Genomic DNA, 22067 nt, shown 5'->3' with positions numbered 1-22067 from the left:
ACACACACACACACACACACACACACACACACACACACACACACACAAATGTTGAGTTTAATTCAGGGTATTATAATGCAAAATAATTCATGTCTAAATAGCCACTTATGTAACAAGTCATGATTTTCACATTTATTTCAGGGACAAATTTTTATAATAGTCAACATTAAGAACAACAATTATACCTTTCCTCAATTATCCTTCTGCTGTCACTTCAATGCTAAAATTTAATGAGAGTTACCCACTAAGATCTCATGACATAATGTATCATTCTGTTTTGCCAGTGGTTCTCAGCATTGGCCGCACATTGAAATCACCTGGGGAACTTTAAAAGCCTACCAGTGCTGAGAGCCTACCGGCAGAAATTCTGATTTAATTGGTCTGAGTGTGGCCAGTGTCTCTAATATTCAGCAAAGTTTGAGAACCACTAGCTAGTGCAGTACAAGCAGTCTTACGAGATCTACGTTCAGTTCAGCCAATGATGTCCTGTAGTTTTTTTTTTTTTTTTTTTAACAATTATCTTTCACGGTTTAAAGAGATCTGGCCTCTGGTCCTAGATTATCTGGATAATTGCATCAACTCATCACTCCCCTTAGCTATAAAAGCATGAGAACTATTACTTATTTCTACAGTCTGTTACACTATCATTCCCGTGAAAAATTACATACCTTTTTTAAAGAGAGCACAGTAATTTATCTGTGAAGTGAAATAACACTAGCAGATCATTAACTTTGTACAATGAATGCATCAAGCAGCTGTTACTTAGACAATAGAACATCTGTTAAATGCCACTGGAGTCACTATTCACTGTCATTATACTTATAGCTATAATTTCTGTTTTGCATATTCTGCTTTCATGAAATTCTTTTTTAATAGGCAATGCATTATTAATAAAAAGTCAATACACATTGGTATAAAATCCACTATTTAATGTTTTATATGCTTTTAAAATGTATCATTATATTATTCCATCACAGTAGCCTAATAATAAAATATGTTTGAATCCTTGGACCATGGCAGAGTAATGTAGGACCTGAAAAAACAATTAATATCATGTTTTATCACATTTAAGACATATTAGATTGAATGATACACTGTTGATTTAATTACAGCTATTGTGGATCAAAAGAAACACCACCACCTTAAATGTGAACATATATTGTACGTTTTATCTCAATTTCAGAGACCTTAATATGTGACAAATGCACATCTTAGAATTGCAGTAATGTGGTAAATTTGTTCACTTTCTTCCCGTGAATATGTTTTGTAGCTAAAGGTGAAAACTCTCTCCCATTTCTGATGACCAGAAATGGTATAATATTTATGCAGACTGACTGAAGGCAGAATTCACTTGGTGAGGATAACCTTTTAAAATACCTTTTTTGGGTGTGTTAGTTAACTCTTCACCCATATAGTGGGAACTTGCACAAGAGGTAAAGAAAGATCAAATAAACAGGAATTTTGTAGCATCCTAGTAAAGGATGGAAAATACATGGAAATGGTGTTATGGCACACATTTGACTAAAGGTGGGACTGAGTGAAGATAGAATCTATGGGACAGGGGACACCTAACAGATAAAAAAAGGGGAGAGGGATGAATTGGGCAATTGGGATTGACATGTATACACTGATGTGTATAAAATTGATGACTAATAAGAACCTGCTGTAGAAAAAATAAATAAATAAAATAAAATTCAAAGAAAAGAATTCATAAAAAAAAGGAGAGAGGGTGGGAATAATAGGAAATCAGATTGAGAAGTTATCCTAAGAATATAAATCCATCAGAAATTCCAGGAGAATTTGTGGAAAGCATTGGACCTCTGAAAATGTGAAATGGGTGAAAGAGAGGGTCAAGCGCAAGTGGGTTTTGTTTCTCTGCCCCTGTTGGCAAATATCTGTGGATGTGTTCCTATGGGACCAGATAATTAATCCAACACTTTTTACTATTTTACCTTTAAATCAATTAAAGATGTTTCCATCGCATAATTTTATGATCAACAGAGACTGACAGAACAGGTTTTTCCAGCCTGCTACCTCATCAGTGAAGAGAGTTGATGAAGCTGAGGGTGAAATCCTGAGCCTCTCAGGCCACTTAAAATTAGACTCAAGTGATTTAACTTATAGGTATGAGGGATGAATCAGAATGTAGTTTCCATCCTTCACATGAACACATGGGTGGGTGTCTTAATTAGGAGAAATTAACCTATGCTACCCATTTCTTTTATTATAAGAAAAGTGTTCTAGCATTTAAAAAATTGCTATGGCTACGAAAAAGTAGAGAGCAAATTTGTGTCTTTAAAATCATAGAGGGTAGTGTTTAATATTTCAACTATTTATTCTGGAGCTATCAGATGTTACAAATTAAAGATATGGAAAGTAAAGAAAAGTGTTAGGTTTTGTGGCAATTGATATTTACATTGAGTTCTCTTATCTGACATTTTTTTTTTCCTGTATCATAAAACCCCAAGCACCAAGTAGATAGTTCACATTAAGCTGCTGTTGAAACTCCTGTAACTAGACTTAGGACCATGTCATAGGTCAAAATAAAACTGTGTCCATAATTTTGCTTTTAATTCAACCTTAAAATTGATCCTAGAATCTGTCACACTACTGCATGATTGAAAAAAACTAAGAGAGCTGATTTACAATTTATTCAATTTAATCATTGAATTTGAACTTGCCCATTCAGAAGGGTAGACCTTCCCAAACCCTCTCCAGCTCTCACCTCATAAGGCAACAGAAGAAACCATGTGTGCTGAGGATTGAATGCCTTTTGAGAGGAAGAAGTGTATTTTCAATTATTTCTCCCCATCTCACCAACCCCATAAATAAGTCTACCTTTCTTAAAGAGGTAAGGGTATAGAGAGAATGGCCAACAGAGTAGCTGTAGTTTAATTCAGTAATTCAGTTCTCAGTACATCTGCAAGTATAGACATTCTTCTGTTAAGGGAGACTTTTAGAGCATGGAAAATGGTTCCTTGACATCTTAAAATATATGTTTTTAGTTTCCAGTGAGTACCCCATATTCCCCTTTTGGTGGCTTTTGATTCCAACCTTCGTACTTTCTCATCAATTTATACTTTGTCTTTAGTCAGTCTAAACCATCCCGTCCTTTATGGTAAACTCTGGTTTCAATTATCACCTCTCCCTTGAAGCCACTCATGCTTATCCCAGCCATGAATTATCTTTTCCTCAAAATTATGTTCTTTCTAATATGATATCAAATTGTTTGCTTGTGTTTCAACTTTTCTCTGCAGCTACACTTTAGGTAGCATTAGAGCAAGGTATGCAGAGACTGCCTCCTTCCTTATCTCTGGCAGTGAATGGCACAGTGCAGAGTGGGTATTAAGCATCTAATTTACATTGACTCATTGAAATTTAAGTAAGATCTTCACAGAGCAAGATCAGCATATTTTTTAAAATCTAAGATCCTATTATTTGTAAGCCATGCCATTAATTAAAAATGCTTTTGTGGTGGGCTTCCCTGGTGGAGCAGCGGTTGAGAATCTGCCTGCTAATGCACGGGACATGGGTCCGAGCCCTGGTCTGGGAGGATCCCACATGCCGCGGAGCAGCTAGGCCCATGAGCCACAACTACTGAGCCTGCGCGTCAGGAGCCTGTGCTCCGCAACAAGAGAGGCCGCGATAGTGAGAGGCCCGCACACCGCGATGAAGAGTGGCCCCTGCTTGCCACAACTAGAGAAAGCCCTCGCAAAGAAATGAAGACCCAACACAGCAAAAATAATTAATTAATAAACTCCTACCTCCAACATCTTCTTTAAAAAAAAAATGCTTTTGTGGGGGAAAATAAAAAATCCATTAAATGAGCACAATATTTTTCCTAACCAAAAATAGCATTTATACAAATGATTCAATACCAGTTTATTCTTGAATACCACATGTAAAGGTTTGACTTTAGGTCTTTTTACAGTAGGAGTGTAAATTTTCTCCTTATTCACTTTTGGCCATAAACGGTTATACACTACCACAATGAACACTGGTTTTTTTCAAGCTCATGTTCATGATGGTGTTAACTTCAACATGTTTGAGTTTTACCTTACAACATTGAAAAACATAAAATGAAACCAGAAATTAGTCCACATTTCCTGTTTTCTTGTTCTTATTAACTGAATGAAGTATCACTGGACATTAAACATTTTCTCTTGAAAATTAGCTGGAGAATTTGGGGAGATTTTAATGAATAATAGTTGTTTGTGACCCATTAACTGTTTGCAACAATATTTCCTAAATTCAAAACTTCTCTGATCTCTTCTGAGATTTGGAAATTTCCAGTGCCTTTAATCGCATTGCCTGGCTTAGAAGGGACAAATGTCTATGTACGCAACGACTTTTTGTATCAAAGTTTAAACATAGTATCATCTTTCTGAAGTTATTTTAAGAGATAGTTAGTGATCCAAATATAAATTAAGCTTTAACTTCTTTAACTTTGTGAGGTGTTACCTTTATGAGTAAATGAACTATAGTGACAAGGCACTAGTCTGGAATATAGGAAGTAGGAAATGCTCATTTACATATATTTTCATATTTTTGTCATACTCAAATATAAGTTTTATAAAGGTAAGGACTTTGTGTCTCTATCATTTTATCCACAGTGCCTAGAATAGTGGCTATCATGTATGGTTGTAAAGATTGTGTGCTACACAAGGGTGCAGACAAAGGGAATGAAAGGGCTGGAATCTAGCCCATGAGCAGTCACAAGTCAAACTGCAGAAGGGCTTTTTCCACCCAAAGATGGCATTTCTCATAATTTCCTAAAAGACACTAGGTAAAATCACCTACATCTCTGCTGTAATAGTGAGCCATTTAGCAGGAGCTCAGTAACATTTGTGATTAATACATGAAGGAATTCCTTTTATGAATTGCTAACTCACTGATGTGCAACAGATGACAGCTACATTACAAATAGCCCATTGCATGGTAGCTGATAAGTTCATTTAGCATTAATTACCTTAATTTCAGATTTTTTTATTTTGAAAAAGAAAAATAAATAGAAAAGTATATATTAGAATTGAAGAAACAATGACTGTTTTATATAGAAATTATTTTGTACCATCTTTTAACCTCATTTATTCCCCTGCTTATTTGATAGCCAAAGCAAAAGCAAAATGTGTATATGTGTGTGTGTGTATTTATATATACTTTGAGTAGATCAGGACCTGAGAGTATGGAGGAAAGGAAGCCATAAGAGTTATTTCTGTATACTACAAAGATAGAAATGCACCTTGAGAATATATAGGACTAAGGATATATGCTGGCCTCATAGACACCATCTTCCTGTCGTTTACTTGGACCACTTCTCTTATTCTCTGTGCATATATTTCATTTGCCTCTTTGCAAAAGGTCTCCCTCCACTTCTTGTCATTGCTGCTACCCAGTAATTTTGTCTTACTATGGCTTTGACTTGCTGCAGTAAAGACATCAGCTCCATTTCAAATGACTTCTCAGCTGGGGTATTACCATAGTCTCTGTATGTCTCAGTTAAACTTCTTGAGAGAGTATCTGTTTGGCTCAGACTTATCCACCAGGGAAGGTCCAACAGCTGTATGTGGGCGAGGGAGGGATCGGGGGCAGAGGCAGGGAAATGCAAGATGGTCATGTGGTCCGCCATGACACGTCACAAGAAAGGGTGTACGTAGAACTGACAGTAAAGTTTATACTAGGATCAGTTTTCCATCAACTCTCTACATAATTTCTAATATTAAATGTGCTTATTTTCAGGTTTGAAAATCAAGTCTTAGGAAGTACTGGTGCTCTCTTAGGGGATTTTAATAGTATCTCTTTAATTTACTTCTAACTGAAATTAAGCATTTTTTCAATTATGAGTGTGAGCAACAAATCCCAGCAGTATCAGTACTTCCTGTGACTTTGCCAGCAGTCACAGATAAAATTATGACAGATAATTTTATATTACATTCTAGTCATTGAATATAATTCAAAACACCAGTGGTGCTAATCACTACTTTGAAATTATCCTAAAGGTTTGTTGCTAGATCATTGTAGTTATACATGTTACGAAAGAAAACATGTATTACTATCTCACAAATTTTAAAAATATATTTTGTATATTTTATTTAAGTATAATTGTTTTTAATTTTAAATCCATTGCATTTAATTTTATCCTTCTAAAAACATTATTATGAGAAAGGATACTTAAGTTTCACCAGATGCCAAACAGGTTTGTGGCACCAAAAATTTGAAAGTACCTGCAGTATAAATACAGGAGTGCAATAATTGCTGAATTTTCTAAAAGCAGTTGCTTAGCCACATAGCACAGGGAGATCAGCTCGGTGCTTTGTGACTGTGACTGCCTGGAGGGGTGGGATAGGGAGGGTGGGAGGGAGATGCAGGAGGGAGGAGATATGGAGATATATGTATAGCTGATTCACTTTGTTATAGAGCAGAAACTAGCACGCCATTGTAAAGCAATTATATTCCAATAAAGATGTTAAAAAAATAAAATAAAAATATGGTAAATAAGTAAATAAATAAAAGCAGTTGCTTATTTGTGGATGGGTTTTCTGAGATCTACCTTTAGCCAATACTTATACAAATTAAGTAAATATGAATATGTTTAGATGGACAGTATGTATGTTTATTATTAAATATGTGCAATCATAAATAAATAAGTCAATCATGTTTATGTATGCATACATATTCATATGTACCCAGTAACGAAACTACAGTGTATATGGGATGATTTCCATCATTCCTAAAGACATGGTTGAAAGTTTAAACCCTTGAAAACTCTTACCATAGTAACTGGACGCATAGCCATTTCAAAAGCTTTAAGTCTTAAGACGACAGTACTCGAAGCTCAAATGCTGTTCTTTTCACAGGCTACTCAGAAAGAGATTGAGAAACAGAAGGTTCACCTAAAGAGCATTACAGAGCTAGGAGAGGCCTTGAAAGCAGTTTTGGGCAAGAAGGAGACCTTGGTGGAAGATAAACTGAGTCTTCTGAATAGTAACTGGATAGCTGTCACTTCCCGGGCAGAAGAATGGTTAAACCTTTTGTTGGTAAGAGAAGAGGCTGGAAGATTTTCAGCCCCTCTCCATCACGAGAAAGAAATTATATAAGCTTTAAATAATAGTATTTATGTTAGCAAATTCTTCAACTCCACATAAGTGTTGGCCCTTATTTCAATATCTGTTTCTATAGTGTAAGATATTTTTTGCGTGTTTGTATTATATTCTATATGGAGATTGTACCTAAAAGTAATTTGAATGATACTACATTTTTTGTCTTTTAAAATTGTACAAAGTAGGACAAATATTTTAAAATGTTGTCTAACTAATACTATGTCATGGTATGTCTCTAAAATTAAGGAATACCAGAAACACATGGAAACCTTTGACCAGAATGTGAATCACATCACAAACTGGATCATTCAGGCTGATACACTTCTGGATGAATCTGAGAAAAAGAAACCACAGCAAAAAGAAGACATGCTTAAGGTAGCAAATAAACTATTATGAAAAGTAATTTTCACACTGTGCAACAGTTATATCAATTATCTTTGTCCTAAAAGATACAAAGGACTTCTTAATGAGAGTGAAAAAAATCTTCCTCTCTTCCTTCCCCACCTCCTTCCTTCCTTTCCTTTCTCCTTTAATGCCTTCTTTCCTTCCCTCCCTACTTCTTTCTCAGCATTGTTCACAGACCATCTGAGTAAACAACGGGAGTCCAATCTATGGACATTTTGCCTATGCGATGTCTAAATCTTAGTAATTAGTAACAATACTGAGCTTACATAAAACTGAATTTTTCATTCTTAACTATACGTAAACTAAACATGGCTTTGTGTTCTCTCTTTTTGGTATTGAAACTGATTATTAGGACATCCTAAGCTGTCTTTCTCAATGGCAACTTAGTCTTTACTTTAAAAAAAAAATGGTTCCTGTAAAAGGATATGAGGGGTATAATGTGCAAATGTAACTTACTGATGCTATACCTCTATTTGATGACAGTTTTTTTCAGTTAAATAGGAAGAATTGCATTTGAAGAAGTCTCATATAAATTAAACAATGCCTTTGTTTTGTTGAAATTTTCAATAATTTTGACGAGTGGATTACTATTTAAAGAATGCTTAAAAATTGTAGTTTCTGTCTATACAATTCATTTGTTTATTTTTTTATGAAATTGATATTTTCTAAGGATTGCAATTCCTTTTTAATGAAAAACTGTAAATGTATTTCAGGCTGTCCCCCAGAAATATTTACCCTATTGTCTGTACCTTATTTTACTCTTCCTTCTCCTTTGATGTATAGGTAAGGGATGTTCCTTCAGGGTCTTTGGAAAAATAGGAACTGAGTTATTTCACTTACAGCCTCTCCAACCCCTTGAGTCAGACAGAGCTTTCCTCAATCCCTCTGTCTGTGACACAGAATTCTTATCTGTTAGAAAATCCATTTTTTCCATGGCAATTGATATGATAAAGAAAAAGGAACTTGTAAGTACTCAGAAGGAATAGAAAATTGTTCTTCAGCTACCTTCCTTCCTAAGCACATATTCAGGTTGTTCCACAGCTTTGAAATTCAGGAAAGATAAAATAAGACTAAATATAAAATACTATAATTGTTGCCAGCAACATAGAATAGTTGTTTTCCATAGCAAAGGAAAACATCCCTTGTCCTTCTTCAGACTAAGGAATTACTTTCATTAAACATAGATCAAACGTAACCAAGGAGAGTGACCTATTTTCCTGAGGTCACACACATTCTCACTCTACTCCTATTTTATGGAAGTTGGCTTTTTACTCCCTCCATTTTCTCTCCATGTGCTCTTTCTCTTTCTCTCTCTTTCTCTCCCCCTCTCCCTCGCTCTTTCTTTTGCTTTCTCACTCTTTCGCTCTCTTTCAACTTCCATTTAATTACTAACTTTAAGCCCTGTCTCTTGCTCACGGAATATAGCGTTTAAAGGCTGAAATGAATGACATACGCCCAAAGGTGGACTCCACGCGTGACCAAGCAGCAAACTTGATGGCAAACCGCGGCGACCACTGCAGGAAAGTAATAGAGCCCAAAATCTCAGAGCTCAACCATCGATTTGCAGCCATTTCTCACAGAATTAAGACTGGAAAGGTAGGAAGATCTGCTCCAAGGTGGAAACTAGTGATAAATGATCTCTTGCGAAGGTTGCGCAGTACCCTGAAGGGGGCAAGCAACCCTCACAGCAAGGTTTTCAAAAGGAAAATGAAGGCCAAAATGTATTTGAGGAAATTTTACCATTGAATCTCATGGGAGATCAATCTCTCTCCCTTTTTCCCTCCCTACCCCCTGTATCCCTCTCTCTCTGTCATTTTGTTTTCCGTGGCACAGCTCGTCTAGAACTGCATTCTGCACTGGTTTACATATGTACTTTCAGGGGTAACCTGCAGCACAGTAACAAATAGCATGCCGCAGGCCAACAGCAGCAACAACAAAAAAGCACAAAAGACATAATCTAAAGAAAGCACTACCGACATATTTTGCCAAATATAATATTGCTTGTGTGTGATATGGAAGAAATACCCCAAATGAGGTCTTGTACATCTCCTGCATGATGTAGGATTTCTGTACATCTTTGCTGGTTGTGCACATGTGTGTATGTGTGTGTATTTTAGCTTGCTCTTGCTAGTTGCCGATACTTACTGTGATAAAATCCATTAGATTATCATGACATGCAAACCATGAAGACAAATAATTGCAAAGCTTGTATATCCTAATTTTTGTAATTTTATATGTCTATTTATATTTATTCTATTTAATGAAGAACCGGGGTATATGGAACTTTTGCATGATAACCCTTTATATTTGTGTAACATTTAATGAAGGCAAAAATCTTATTTAATAGGTAGCTTGCAAAAATATATAAACACAGTATTATCGAATTTGAACTCTTTGGCGAGTATCAAAATGCAAGGAATTACCTCCCAAATTTATAAAATGTAGTTTGACACATTTTTCAATATATATGATATGCTTTCAAATACAAAATGTATGTAAAAGAAATATATGTGTTTACATATACAGATAATTGCTAGAAATAATCTTAAATGAGAATAACATTATTGGAATATTTGTGAGAAAATGCGATATGTCAGGTAAGTTTTGATTCCTGGAAAAATAGGAGAATACATTTGAAAAATTATTTTGGTAATTATGGACACCCAATAATAGCATGGTTTAAATCTTCTAAGACATTACTTTGTATCACTGTTATATATAATAGTACATATATAAAGGAATTCCTAAAATATTTGGAAATGTGATATGAATTTTAAATACTTTATTGCATGTGAAACATAGTTACTCTTAAAAACTTGCCTTCCCAAAGCAAAAAGGTATTAGCTTACCTTAATTTGTTGCTCTTGTTTGTAATAGTTAACTAATTAGTTCTACTCATTTATATATGAAGTAATCCTCACCTGAAAAACATCCGACAGATTCTAAAATTTTATTTTTAGTCCATAGTTGTTTTTTGTAAGAATTTACTCTGCTGTTTAAACAGACAATTGTTTTCACTTCTGGAGATATCATTAAATGGGTAATATCTAAACAACCAAAACTTACTTTAGTCATCTGAAAGATGAACGCTAATACTTCATTACTAAGGTTTGTATTCTTCCCATTATACTTTTTAATAAATCACTGAGCTAGAGTATATTTAAGAGTAAACAGGGTATTCTTTTCTTGATTTTTTTCAATGGTAGATTGAGATACACTATGTCAAAAGACTGTGACTTGTAGGTATTGAAAAATGAGTAGAAGTCATCATGCACCGTAGAAACTGACAAACATAGCATGGCCAAGAGAAGTTTGTGAATTGTCATTCTATATTCTGTACGAATGTGTCAGTATACTTCCAGATATCATGCATCAGGTGAGCCATTTGATGTGTTTCTTTTATCACCCATACTGAAGAAAAGCATAAAAGATTTTAAATCAATATTTCAACTATACATTAATTGATGACAATCACATTTTTACTTTTCAAAGCATTCCTTTTCCTCTAAATTCATAGAGATGACTGAATGCAATAGTTGACCCCATTTGGGGGCTTTGAAGAGATAATTAAGCTCTATCATCATGATGAAACAGAAAATATGGAGTTAAAGCATACCTGACATTTTGCTTGTTTATCATTGCATTCACTAATGGTATTGAGTGTCCATTGTGCTAGTGAGTATGGGAATATACAGGATGTTTAAGATACTTGCTTAAAAATATATATCTACAAACACAAGTTTAAATACTTATTGCAATCATATAATATGCTTAACACTAGTACATCTTCATGGGGGTGTACAGTTAATGATGAGGTGGTCCCAGCAATCACATAGTGTGGTAGGAAGAACAATAGACATAGAAGATTGAATTCTGAACTTTGTCAGTATTAGGCAGAACATGTGGTCTCTCTGCAATTCCATTTTCAGTGTTTATAAGATATGGGAGTTGAACTAGATAAGTAGTTTTTAAAAGGAAAACTATCCCACCCCACAAAGGAGTTATTATTTAGAACTGAGTATATAAAATGGATAAGAATAGACTATTGGATGGGGGAATTTCTGCCCTTTTATCTTTCTGCTTCCTCTGATGAGGTTCAGGAGGTACAAGTTATGTGCATAGAACATGGTGTAAAATTTCTGGGTTGGATTAGTTAAAATTAGGACTAATTAGTTGTATTAGTCCCTGATAACTCTAAAATGTGTCTAATAATCTTTTGTTGATGCAGTGAGGAATTTAATGACTTGTATGTGTGTTTGCTTATGGATTGGGTAATTTTGGCAGTGCTGGAATTCTCAGGGATAGCCTTTGATCTCAAAGTCAAGTTCCTATTAGAGTAAGGCTTATAGAAGGTAAGATTGGTTTGTAATATGACATTCTTAAGGTTGAGTTTATGGGTAGTTTTCACTTAGGAGAAAAACTTGGGAGAAAATCTACAGTGATAAACAAAAGTAGATTGGGAGTGAATATGGATAGAACTCAGTTTACAAACTAATTTCAGGATCCTTTCAAAGGTCAACTAGAAAGGGCAAATGAGTAGAGCAAAAATTTATCCTGAGAACTCACTGATAATATCTGGATTCACTATTTGGTGAATATGAAGTCTGTGTCCTTCAAGGACTGTTCATGACAAGAAATTCCAAAATCCAGAAAGCAGTGTACATTGGGTTCCTCGGTTTAGATTGGCTGAGAACTTGTCCATCAGATGCAGTTCTCAGCAGTGGTAATTTTAACTATCAGTGAGGAGCAGTGTGGCGAGAGGAAAAAAATTCTTAACTTCAAGCCACAATACTTTGAGTGTGATCTTGGATTTGACCCTTTACCTCACAGAATCTCATTTCCATCCAGAAAAGCAATAAGATTATGCCTGTCTTATCTTAACCTCAAGATTGTGGTGAGGATCAAATGACCTAAGATATGTAAAAGCATACATTGAAAAAATCTATAAATTATTATAATTATATAAAATGGTGAAAGTAATATCAATAATTATTGTTATCATTATATATATATTAGACTTAATGGCCAAATTTTGAGGGTTAAGATGGAAATTGATGGGGAAAAGAAATGGAGGAATAGCTGATTTCTCTTTCTGGTCTGTGCTGGAATGGGTAGGGACCAAGAAGATGTGTGTTTGCTATTTCCATTGCAAGGGCCAGCCTTATAGATTATCGAGTGGACCAATTTAAGAACTGGAAAGTTCTGCTTGTCCCAAATAGGGCCCATAAAATACATGAAATTCTATCTTTTCTCATTTCATTTAGGTTAATCAGCAGTACCTTATGGCTTTGAGAAAGCTTAATCTCTCCTAATATGTATGAAATCAATTTGAGAAAATGGCAGTTTTGATGGGGAGGGTCAGAGTTATAAAAACGAATCAGGCATAATTTCAGAACCCTGGGTAAAGTTGATGGAATCATTGGGGAAAGACACCACGACTCAACTCTTTCTGATTTAGGGCATCTGAACATGGTGGCATAGCATGGTGGTGTTTGAGGGGGATACTATCAGCAAAAGAAAGTGACAGGAGACAGAAGCATAGAAAGGGAAATAGGAAGGCAAAAGTAAACAGACTACTTAGTCTTGTTGCTTATGGCACTTCTACCCATCTCCATCTTCTGAAAAGCCAAGTTGGAGAGGAGAGTCAGCAATTTGGGAGAGATGATGTTTGAGGCAGATCTTCTAATAATTTATGCTTAATTCAATACTCAATGAGGAGTTCTTGATTTTTTTTTTCATGCACTGTTGAAAGATTAGCCCTGCAGTGGTTGTGAAGAGAATTCAACTGAATAATGGCAGGAAGTAGGGAAACCAATTAGGAAGCTATAGTCTAGATGAGAAAGATTAGCCCTGCAGTGGTTGTGAAGAGAATTCAACTGAATAATGGCAGGAAGTAGGGAAACCAATTAGGAAGCTATAGTCTAGATGAGAAACAGTGAGTAGCTCAAATAAAGGGGTATCTGTGGGAATGGAGAGGAAGTGACAGTCTACAGCAGTGACTCTCTAACCTTTGTGTACTTGGAGGAACTGTTAAAACACAAATTGCCCTCCCCTCCCCCCCTGCCTGAAGACTAAGACTCAGTAGGCCTTGGGTAGGCCTGATAATTTGCATGGCTAACAGGTTTTCGGGTGATATTGATGCCAATGATCTAGAGACCATACTCTGAGAACCACTGGTCTAGAGACATTGAGAACTAGCCTAGAGTTAAATTATCATATATGAGGGCCAAGAAGGTGATGAACTGAAAACTGACGCAGGATTCAATACTAGCTGAGTCCAAAAGGCTGCCTATGAGTCTCAGAATAAAATTTGCATCAAGATATATTCGTCACATTGTAATACTTAGCTTTAAAAGCATGTTGAGTCAATAGACCTTAGCTGTATCCTATTAATATAGGCAACTACTTTCTAACAAAATATTATGAGACATACACATAATTTGCTTAGTTAGATTGTGTTCTCTTCTAGAGATTTAGAAATATTTCACTTTCTTTGGAGCTAAAATGTTACATTATTGCCCGTGCAATTGGTACTAACCAAAAGAAAGGTGAACTTGTTTTCTGTGTCTTCATTCTTTATTAAGATTTATGTGCTGTTGGATATTATATACAATATATTCCTTAATTTCTATATGGGCCTTAAATTTGCTTTCGAAATCCGTGTAGCAGTATGTGTACGTATGTGTGTATATGTATGTGTGTGTGTATATATCAATATGTGTGTGTGTGTGTATATAATTATAACATGGGATTTGAATGGTCTGCCATCATATATGTAAATATAATTTTATTGCTATAATATTTATAAAATGTCAAGATTTTGATCTCCAATCAGTCCAATCAGTGTTAGCAGGTGTAAAAGTAATCATTCTTTGGATCAGAGACTATATATACACACACACACACACACACACACACACACACACATATATATGTATATGTATACATATGTATATATAAATATATATATATATATATATATATATGGCTGTGAGAGAGCCAGTGAGTTTTTCATTTAGTGTACAATATATCAGGAAAAAATACATGGTTGGGTCTAATTTTATCTTAAGTAGTAGCTTTAGATGTGAAAAGTAATATATAAATAATTTAAGGATAGTTTAGACAGGTATTGTGACTTTCCCAAGCATCAGTGGGAAATAAGTAATCCATCTAATGAATGTCACCTAGGATGTCAAAATAAGATTCATTGGATTTGAGAATTTTAATTGAAACCTAATTTTCAATAATCAACTTTATCAATACAAATATATTGATCTTTTTCCCCTTCATAGTCTATTTCTAATTTAACACCTCTGACAGAAGAGAGCATGGTCTGTTAGCTGGTATAGTTACTCTTATTATATAAATATATTTTTAGTAAACTTTTCTACAAAGAAATTATTTAAAAAGTCATAGATGAAAACTTAGGTAAAGATCTATAGGCATCACATGATTTGTAGAGCATTACATATGTAATAATCACAGCTACAATCCTCAGGTAATAGTAACAGATTAATACCCAAACTTTGTGTTACTCTACCTGCTAATTTTATTTCACTGAAATAAGTTAACCTAGCAACAGAATTTCTATATTAACAACATTTTTGCATGTTTATAATTTTCTATCCCTAGAACAGGTTAGTTCTGTTGGAACTTTGATAACACATTACTTTTGTAATTATTTACAATGTTTCCAAAGTAGATGTTAATTGAGTTTGGTGCACAGTGTCATTTGCTACAACTAACTGGGTCTTATTAACATGACATTTAAAATGATTAAAGCTATTTGGTGATTTCTGATCATGATCTTTTATAAAGGAAAATGATTCCTCCGATCAATCAACAAATGTAAAAGTAATCATTCCTTGGATTGGAACTTTCAGATATTTATAGGAGGCTGTGAGAGAGCCAGTGAGTTGCCCAGGTTCTCACAGTTAGATAGCCTGGTTAGAAAACATTAGATCCTAATTCATTGCTTTGTCCACTCCATCATGCTGACTCTCAGCATACATTGTTATATCTCTATTTGTATCATTAGATATTTATTGTTGGTCTATTATGTGTTAATATAAGCATGTCCAGTTTCACTTAAAACATAATGATTTCAGTACTTCTTTGTATTAAAAATAACTATAATTAAACAAAAACCAGAAATGACAGAGGGAGAAAGGAAGAAAGAAAAAAGATAAGAAAAAAATAGAAAGTTGTCCAAAATGTTAAATGTTTTAATTCATCTGTCTCCCCCATATATTTTATAGTTAAATCCTTTCTTCTTCTATTTCAGTTGCTACTACTAAACTCATGTAATCGTGAGGCAGAAAAATATTCCAAGTTATTCTCAATAAAAAGTAGAAAGTGGGATGATTATTGAACCACCAACATATCTTAACCAATCAGTGTATTTTGTATCCAATTCTGAAAAGTGTGACCATAAAATTAATCTCATCATTTCAAAACCAACAGAGATGTACTGGGTAATGTCTCTTAATCAGCCTTACAAATTTGGGAAGTTACCACAATTTCACATTTTTATCCTCACAGCATCAAAGATAAGCCAATACCTTACCTAATATCAAAGAATGCAGCCAATGAAATGTCACTTACCCAAGTCAATTTGTTTTATCCTTAAAATTATTTCTTATGTCCCTTGGAGCTTGCTCTTTTGAATTTAAAATAAGTGAATGAATAAATTTATAAACTACTTTATCTGATTATCTTCGTTTTAGATAGGTCTTTCCAATACACTTATTTCTCTTTGTAAGTTTTCTTTCCAGATATTTTGATTTGAAATAACTCTTCATATCATATCTTTTCTGTATTATAGGATGTTACTGGTCCTTGAAACTTTATTCATTTAGGTTTCCATGAATTATTCTTATTTAATTTTTTCTATACCAATATTGTAATGATTAATAAATTTTCAAAGCTGCAGAATGGAAAGAGGAGACTGATTTGAAGCAATTTTAAATCAGTCTGTACCATTTGGAATATTAATTTTCAATTTAGATTTTAGTGTGATTTGAATGTAGTGACCATTTATCATAATTACTGAGATTACATAGTCCATATTAACAAATGTTTACTTTACTGTCTGTGTAAACACAGTCATTATTACGTTAGTGTATCTATGCCCATTAGAGTAATATTTAACCAAAAGAAAGCTTACATTTTAAAAATGATAAAGTGTATCTGAGTAATCTTGAATGCTTCCAATTTACAATGAATCAATCTGTAATTGATTTTGCTTTTTTCAGTCTGTTGTTGTTTGTTAACTTGTTATATAAGTCACCTTTAATGCTAAAACTTTAACGAAGCCTTAAATTTCATTAATCTTAAATCATGCAGCAAAGCACAATTATTAGCTGTTAAGCAATCTGAAACCACATTAAAAAATCAAGGAAAACAAAGTGTTGTCTTCTCAGTTTCTCTGTCTCTTCTTTCTTTTGTGTCCGTTTATCTATCTGATTATTAAACTTGCCTATGTTTTACTTTATTTGTATTTTGTATGACTTCACAGTCATGCTAAAGCTCTTAAGATGAAAAGGTAAGTAAAAATTAAATTGTATAAAACCTATGCCTGGTTTATACTTTCTCCTGCAATATTATAACTTTTTTTGATTATTTTCTATGTATTTTAAGACCTATATTGTGTGTACTGTCTAATGTGTGATTTAATTGTGATTCTAGCTCTTCTTTGGTCATATACTTTCTTTAAAGTCAATAGAAGTAATGTATGCAAAAGTTAAGATGATTTATCCACCATTGATTTCAGTTTCTTCAAATAGTTTGTCATAATTCTGAATCAAAGAGGCAGGCATTATATACTTTATATGGCTTAAACTTGGATGATTCAAGAGTGAGCTATTAAATTATGGATGTTTGCTTACTATTCATTTCTTTTTTTAAAATTTCATAAGCATTACAAAGACAAAAAGACCAAAGAATGACATGTGAAACTTTTATTGGTCAGAAAAGTCATGACCTAATGGTGAGCCAGTGAACTCTTAAGGAAAAGCAATTAAAATTTCCCAACTCCTTGAAGAATATTAATCACATGGATGTCAAATGGCTGGTCTGATCCTGCCAATAGAATAGCCTAAATAACTGAGTTGAATAGTTATGGTTATTTTGGTTATAAAATTAGTTACTGGTTAATTTGATTTATTGGATGTTCTAAAATTAGTAATTGATATAATAAACACGTTTTATGTTTAAAAAATGAGTTCCTTTTGCTATGGAAAATACAGAATAGTATAAGATGTATTCCCAGCTTCAGGGATTAAAAATCTACTGGGGAGACAAAATATAAACCCTTGAAAGTCAAACAATATTACATTCAAATATGTAATAGATACTGCAACACAACCTAGGATTATACGTAAATGAGGAATAGAGACTCCCAATACAACATCTCAAACCCATTCCCATAAATTTTCCTATCCCTAGAGGGCTTTCTGAAAATTCCTCTATGAAAACATCTGGGTACAAGTGAATGAGATGGACATTATAAGAATTATCTAAATCCGCTAAAATTTACTAAATAAAGCATCAGCATTTTGACTCCTATTAGTAAGACATTACTCCTGTGACATATTTCATACTAATAATGAACTATTGGTTCTTTTCAATGTCGTCGTCATAGCAGTTGTTATTGATCTGTACTGTCCAATAAGGTAGCCACAGGACTACATATGGCTATTGAATATTTGAAATGTGGCTACTCCAAATTAAGATGTGCCATAAGTGTAAAACACAGTGGGTTTTGAAATCTTCATATGAAAAAATGAAAGTAAAATATCTTATTAATAATTTTATATTGATTATAGGTTTATATAATAATATTTTGGACATATTTGGGAAAAAATATAATTAAATCCATCTGATTATTTTTACTTTTTAGTATGGCAAGTAGAACATTGAAAATTACATATATGACTTGCATAATATTTCTATATAGCTGCATAGCTACAGTAAACAAAGCCCTTTGAATTTAGAGGAGAGAATTTACTGTAAATTGATAAAATTTTAGGGAAGTATTCATGCAAAAAACTGTCTTATTTCTAACTTATACGCTAATACATCATCATCCTACCTGTGCTTATGTACTTTCAGCAATGAGAAACTCACTTCTTTAAAATTTAGTGCTTTAAAAAGACAAAAAAAAAAAATTTGCAACACTAATTAGTTGTTCCTATATTAAACTAAAATTCAGACTCCAAGTAATTTCTCCCCATTGACTCTAGTTATTCACTTTGGAACCACACAGAATAATTAAAATCCCTAATCTGCATAATGGTCTTATTTTTTAACAAATGCATAGTAGTCTTTGATCAGGAAATCTGGACACTACACATACTACTAATGAAATCTAAGTTTGCATTATCTTGCTTTGAATAATTCATCACTTTGTACTAGTGTTTCCTAAAATCTATTCATATCTGCTTATATTATTTTTGTACCTAGTGGTATCGTGTTGTTGCTAACATTTGGCCAGCAATTAATATATATCCACACATGAAGTGCTGATTACTCCAGTCTCTTCAATTTTATTTATTTATTTTTCAGTCTCTTCAATTTTATACAGAGGAAATTGTGTTATTTAAAATTCCAGATCATTCAAGATTTCCTTGAAATATTTATTCTGCTGTTCTATGATTAGTCATGTATTCAGTTAGTTTTTCAGGAAATGTTCATTTATGAGTGCCTACTATGTACCAGGAATGATTCTAGGTTGAACCAGACAGGCAAATTACTCATCTTCATGGGATGTTCGTGAAACTCATCCCTCTCAATGTGTGTGTTTTTGCATACTTTTTGGTCTCCAAATAATTCCTGATGAAAATACTGCACAGGGCAGAACAAGTGCAATGCCCTTTGGCATCCTCCTTGGGACCACTCTCTACATTGATGCAGATTAATTAATTAAGTTTTGTTGTTAAAGAATGATACAGCTTTACCAAACTGGAGTGTCAATTTCTCCATGTTCAACATTAGAATTTCATGATTTTGTCAAATAAGTTGTTAAAATAAAAATGCCATGTCAACAAGCATTTATTTTATCCTTCGTAAACCATATGTTTTCAAAAGAGGAAGGTCTTGACCTGAGCCAATGGATGGGTACAAATTTGAGGGGAAATAATAAGACCAATACTTATTGAGCATTTATTATATACCAAACAACATTCTAGCATACTTGATCCTCATAAAAGCTCTATGAGTTAGATATTCTTCTTATCCTCATGTTACACATAAAGAAACTGAGGCTCAAAGAGGAGAAATAACTTGCCCAAGATCCCTCAGCTGGTAAATGGTGGAGCCCAGATTCAATCTAGGCATTCTCATGCAGGAGTTTTAGGCTCTTCACCAGAAGGTTAAAAACATTCTAAGCCTTGAGGGAGAGATACCAGGAGTTTACCAATAGACCTGTAAGAAAGATTGTATTAGGACCACTTAAATAAGGCTAGAAAGGTCCTTGGGACAAGATTAGGGGAAGCCTTGACTATCATGCTGGAGTCTGGACCTTCTTTGACTTGTACTTCTTGAGCAGAGAAATAACATAATGAAAGCCATGGTTTTGGAATATACTGACCTGATTACAATGCACAGGATAGAACTGGTGAGGTGGGAAGGATTATAGCCCTGTAAGGAGGTTATTGCCTTAGCTCTTGTGTGAGGACTAGGAGAGATGGTGTCGCTGGGAAAAGAAAGCAAGTGAATCATGGTGAATGAATTGGCAAGTATTTGGTATTTATTAGACATTAGAGTGAAGTGCTGGAAAATAGCATGACTCATGTTTTAAACATGGATGACTCAGAAAAAAATGGTCTTGTATTTACAGAACTAGCCAAGTTGATGTTGCAAGCAGTTTGGGGGAAGATAATAAGCTCATTTCTAGACATGCTGAACTTCAAGTGAGAAATCAGGTGGCTACTGAGAGTCTAGATTGGAATTCAAAAGTGAGGTCACAGCTAAAGAGGAATATTTGACAGATATTATGAAAGTTATAGTTAAGTTTTGGGAGATAGTACAATTTATTAGGGAAGGAGTATTGAGAGAGAGGTACGGGTGCCCAAGTTTTGAGCCTTTGAAACTACTATATTTGAGTATGTGGAGGAAGGATGAGCTAGAGAGGAAGCAAGTGTAGGAGTAAAACAGATAAATCTGCCTTCAAATGGACCCATGTTATTTTGACCTCCAAGTACTCAAAAAGTTATTTTAAATATTATTTATCTTCATATGTTCACAAAATCATATAGAACAATGCAGTTGCTCTTATTAAATGTTAGGAAATGTGTACAATTCAGTAACATAAATACCATCGAATTAATATTGTGTAATTATGATTCTAAAGGCTGTTACTCTTATAATATATTGTACAATATATGATTTCAAAGTATAGAAGTACGTTTATAATACAGAGATTGAAACAACATTTATGTGCATATCTGTAATACTAGCAGTCTGTACTGGTTCAAGAACATATTATGATATTTCAAATTTTAAATGTTCATTAGGATTTAAAAACTAGTATTGAAAATAAGTCCCTTTAAAAAGAGTCTATAAATCCTTTCTGGCATGTGTAGAAGTACCCAGAAGATAAGTGTTTATTCATGTTTCTTGTGTAAAAGTACCTAGAAGATAAATGTTTATTTATGTTTCTTCCTGTGAAAATTATGTTCTCACGGATAGCATTTGATGGTTCACTTCTTCATTAGTATTAGTATTAGATATTTGGTTTTTTCTTGACACTTATCCCTATTGTCCTCTAGGAGATGCTGTCTAATAAAGAGTAAGACTATGACTAGGAATGTGTTGGGGAAGAGTGGGTGGGGACCAAACTTGATGAATGTGTCATTCTGGCATTAAGACAGTGGGTGGTTCCTGAATTGGTTTTACAAGTGGAAAATGTTTAGCTCTGTAAGAAAATAAGATTTCTATTTATCACGTGTGAGTTTTCAAAAGCTGTCAGATACAAAGTATTTTCTAGTGTTTTAATGCAAAGAAATTGAATACAGGGTATAGATAATAGAATAAACATTTATGTTATTAACTGTTTAAACTTTAAATCTTGCCTATTCTTTTGAATATATATTTGATTTTCAGTGTATTTTCATTAGTCACTCCTCTTCAAGTGGTTTCTTTAGAAAAACAAGGGATTTTAAAGTTTTTTGAGACTATGGTCATGAATTTCAAAATCAAAGAAACTGTGATGTTTATAAGTTTGGAAAACATATATTCAGATTTTTCATTTGAGATATTCAGGGTTCATTCTTTTGAATTTTTTTGTGCTACCAAATAAAGGATGCCTAAGGCAAACTAATGACATTTTTTTGTCTTATGGGAGCATGCCTGTCTATTCTGCCATGCTAAAAATGTCATTTAAAATATCTAAGCAGATTGCAGTGTAGTTTTTCTGAGGATAAGGAGACAATTCTGCATTTCCAACTGATGTAATGAGGCAATTTCTGTTAAGAGATATTTACCCAAATGGTATTTATATCAGAATATTTAAAATAAGATCAAATTCAACTTTAGGATATTAACAGTTAGACCAGCCAAATA

General features: G+C 33.7%; 1 protein-coding gene across 3 annotated transcripts in view; it reads left to right on the top strand.

Moving 5' to 3' along the window:
• The window catches only part of DMD (dystrophin), a 2234319-nt gene that overhangs the window by 947968 nt on the left and 1264284 nt on the right, over positions 1–22067 (top strand). For all 3 annotated transcript variants that reach the window (XM_027096086.1, XM_027096084.1, XM_027096085.1), the window contains exons 35-37: positions 6858–7037; positions 7347–7475; positions 8931–9101. In XM_027096086.1, the coding sequence (XP_026951887.1) occupies positions 6858–7037; positions 7347–7475; positions 8931–9101 (480 nt within the window). The remainder of the gene's footprint in view (positions 1–6857; positions 7038–7346; positions 7476–8930; positions 9102–22067) is intronic.

Source organism: Aethalodelphis obliquidens, unplaced genomic scaffold, assembly GCF_003676395.1.
Source record: "Aethalodelphis obliquidens isolate GAN/ISIS:26980383/991018 unplaced genomic scaffold, ASM367639v1 scaffold98, whole genome shotgun sequence".
Lineage (NCBI taxonomy): Eukaryota > Metazoa > Chordata > Mammalia > Artiodactyla > Delphinidae > Aethalodelphis > Aethalodelphis obliquidens.
This window is presented reverse-complemented; position numbering and strand designations above follow the sequence as displayed.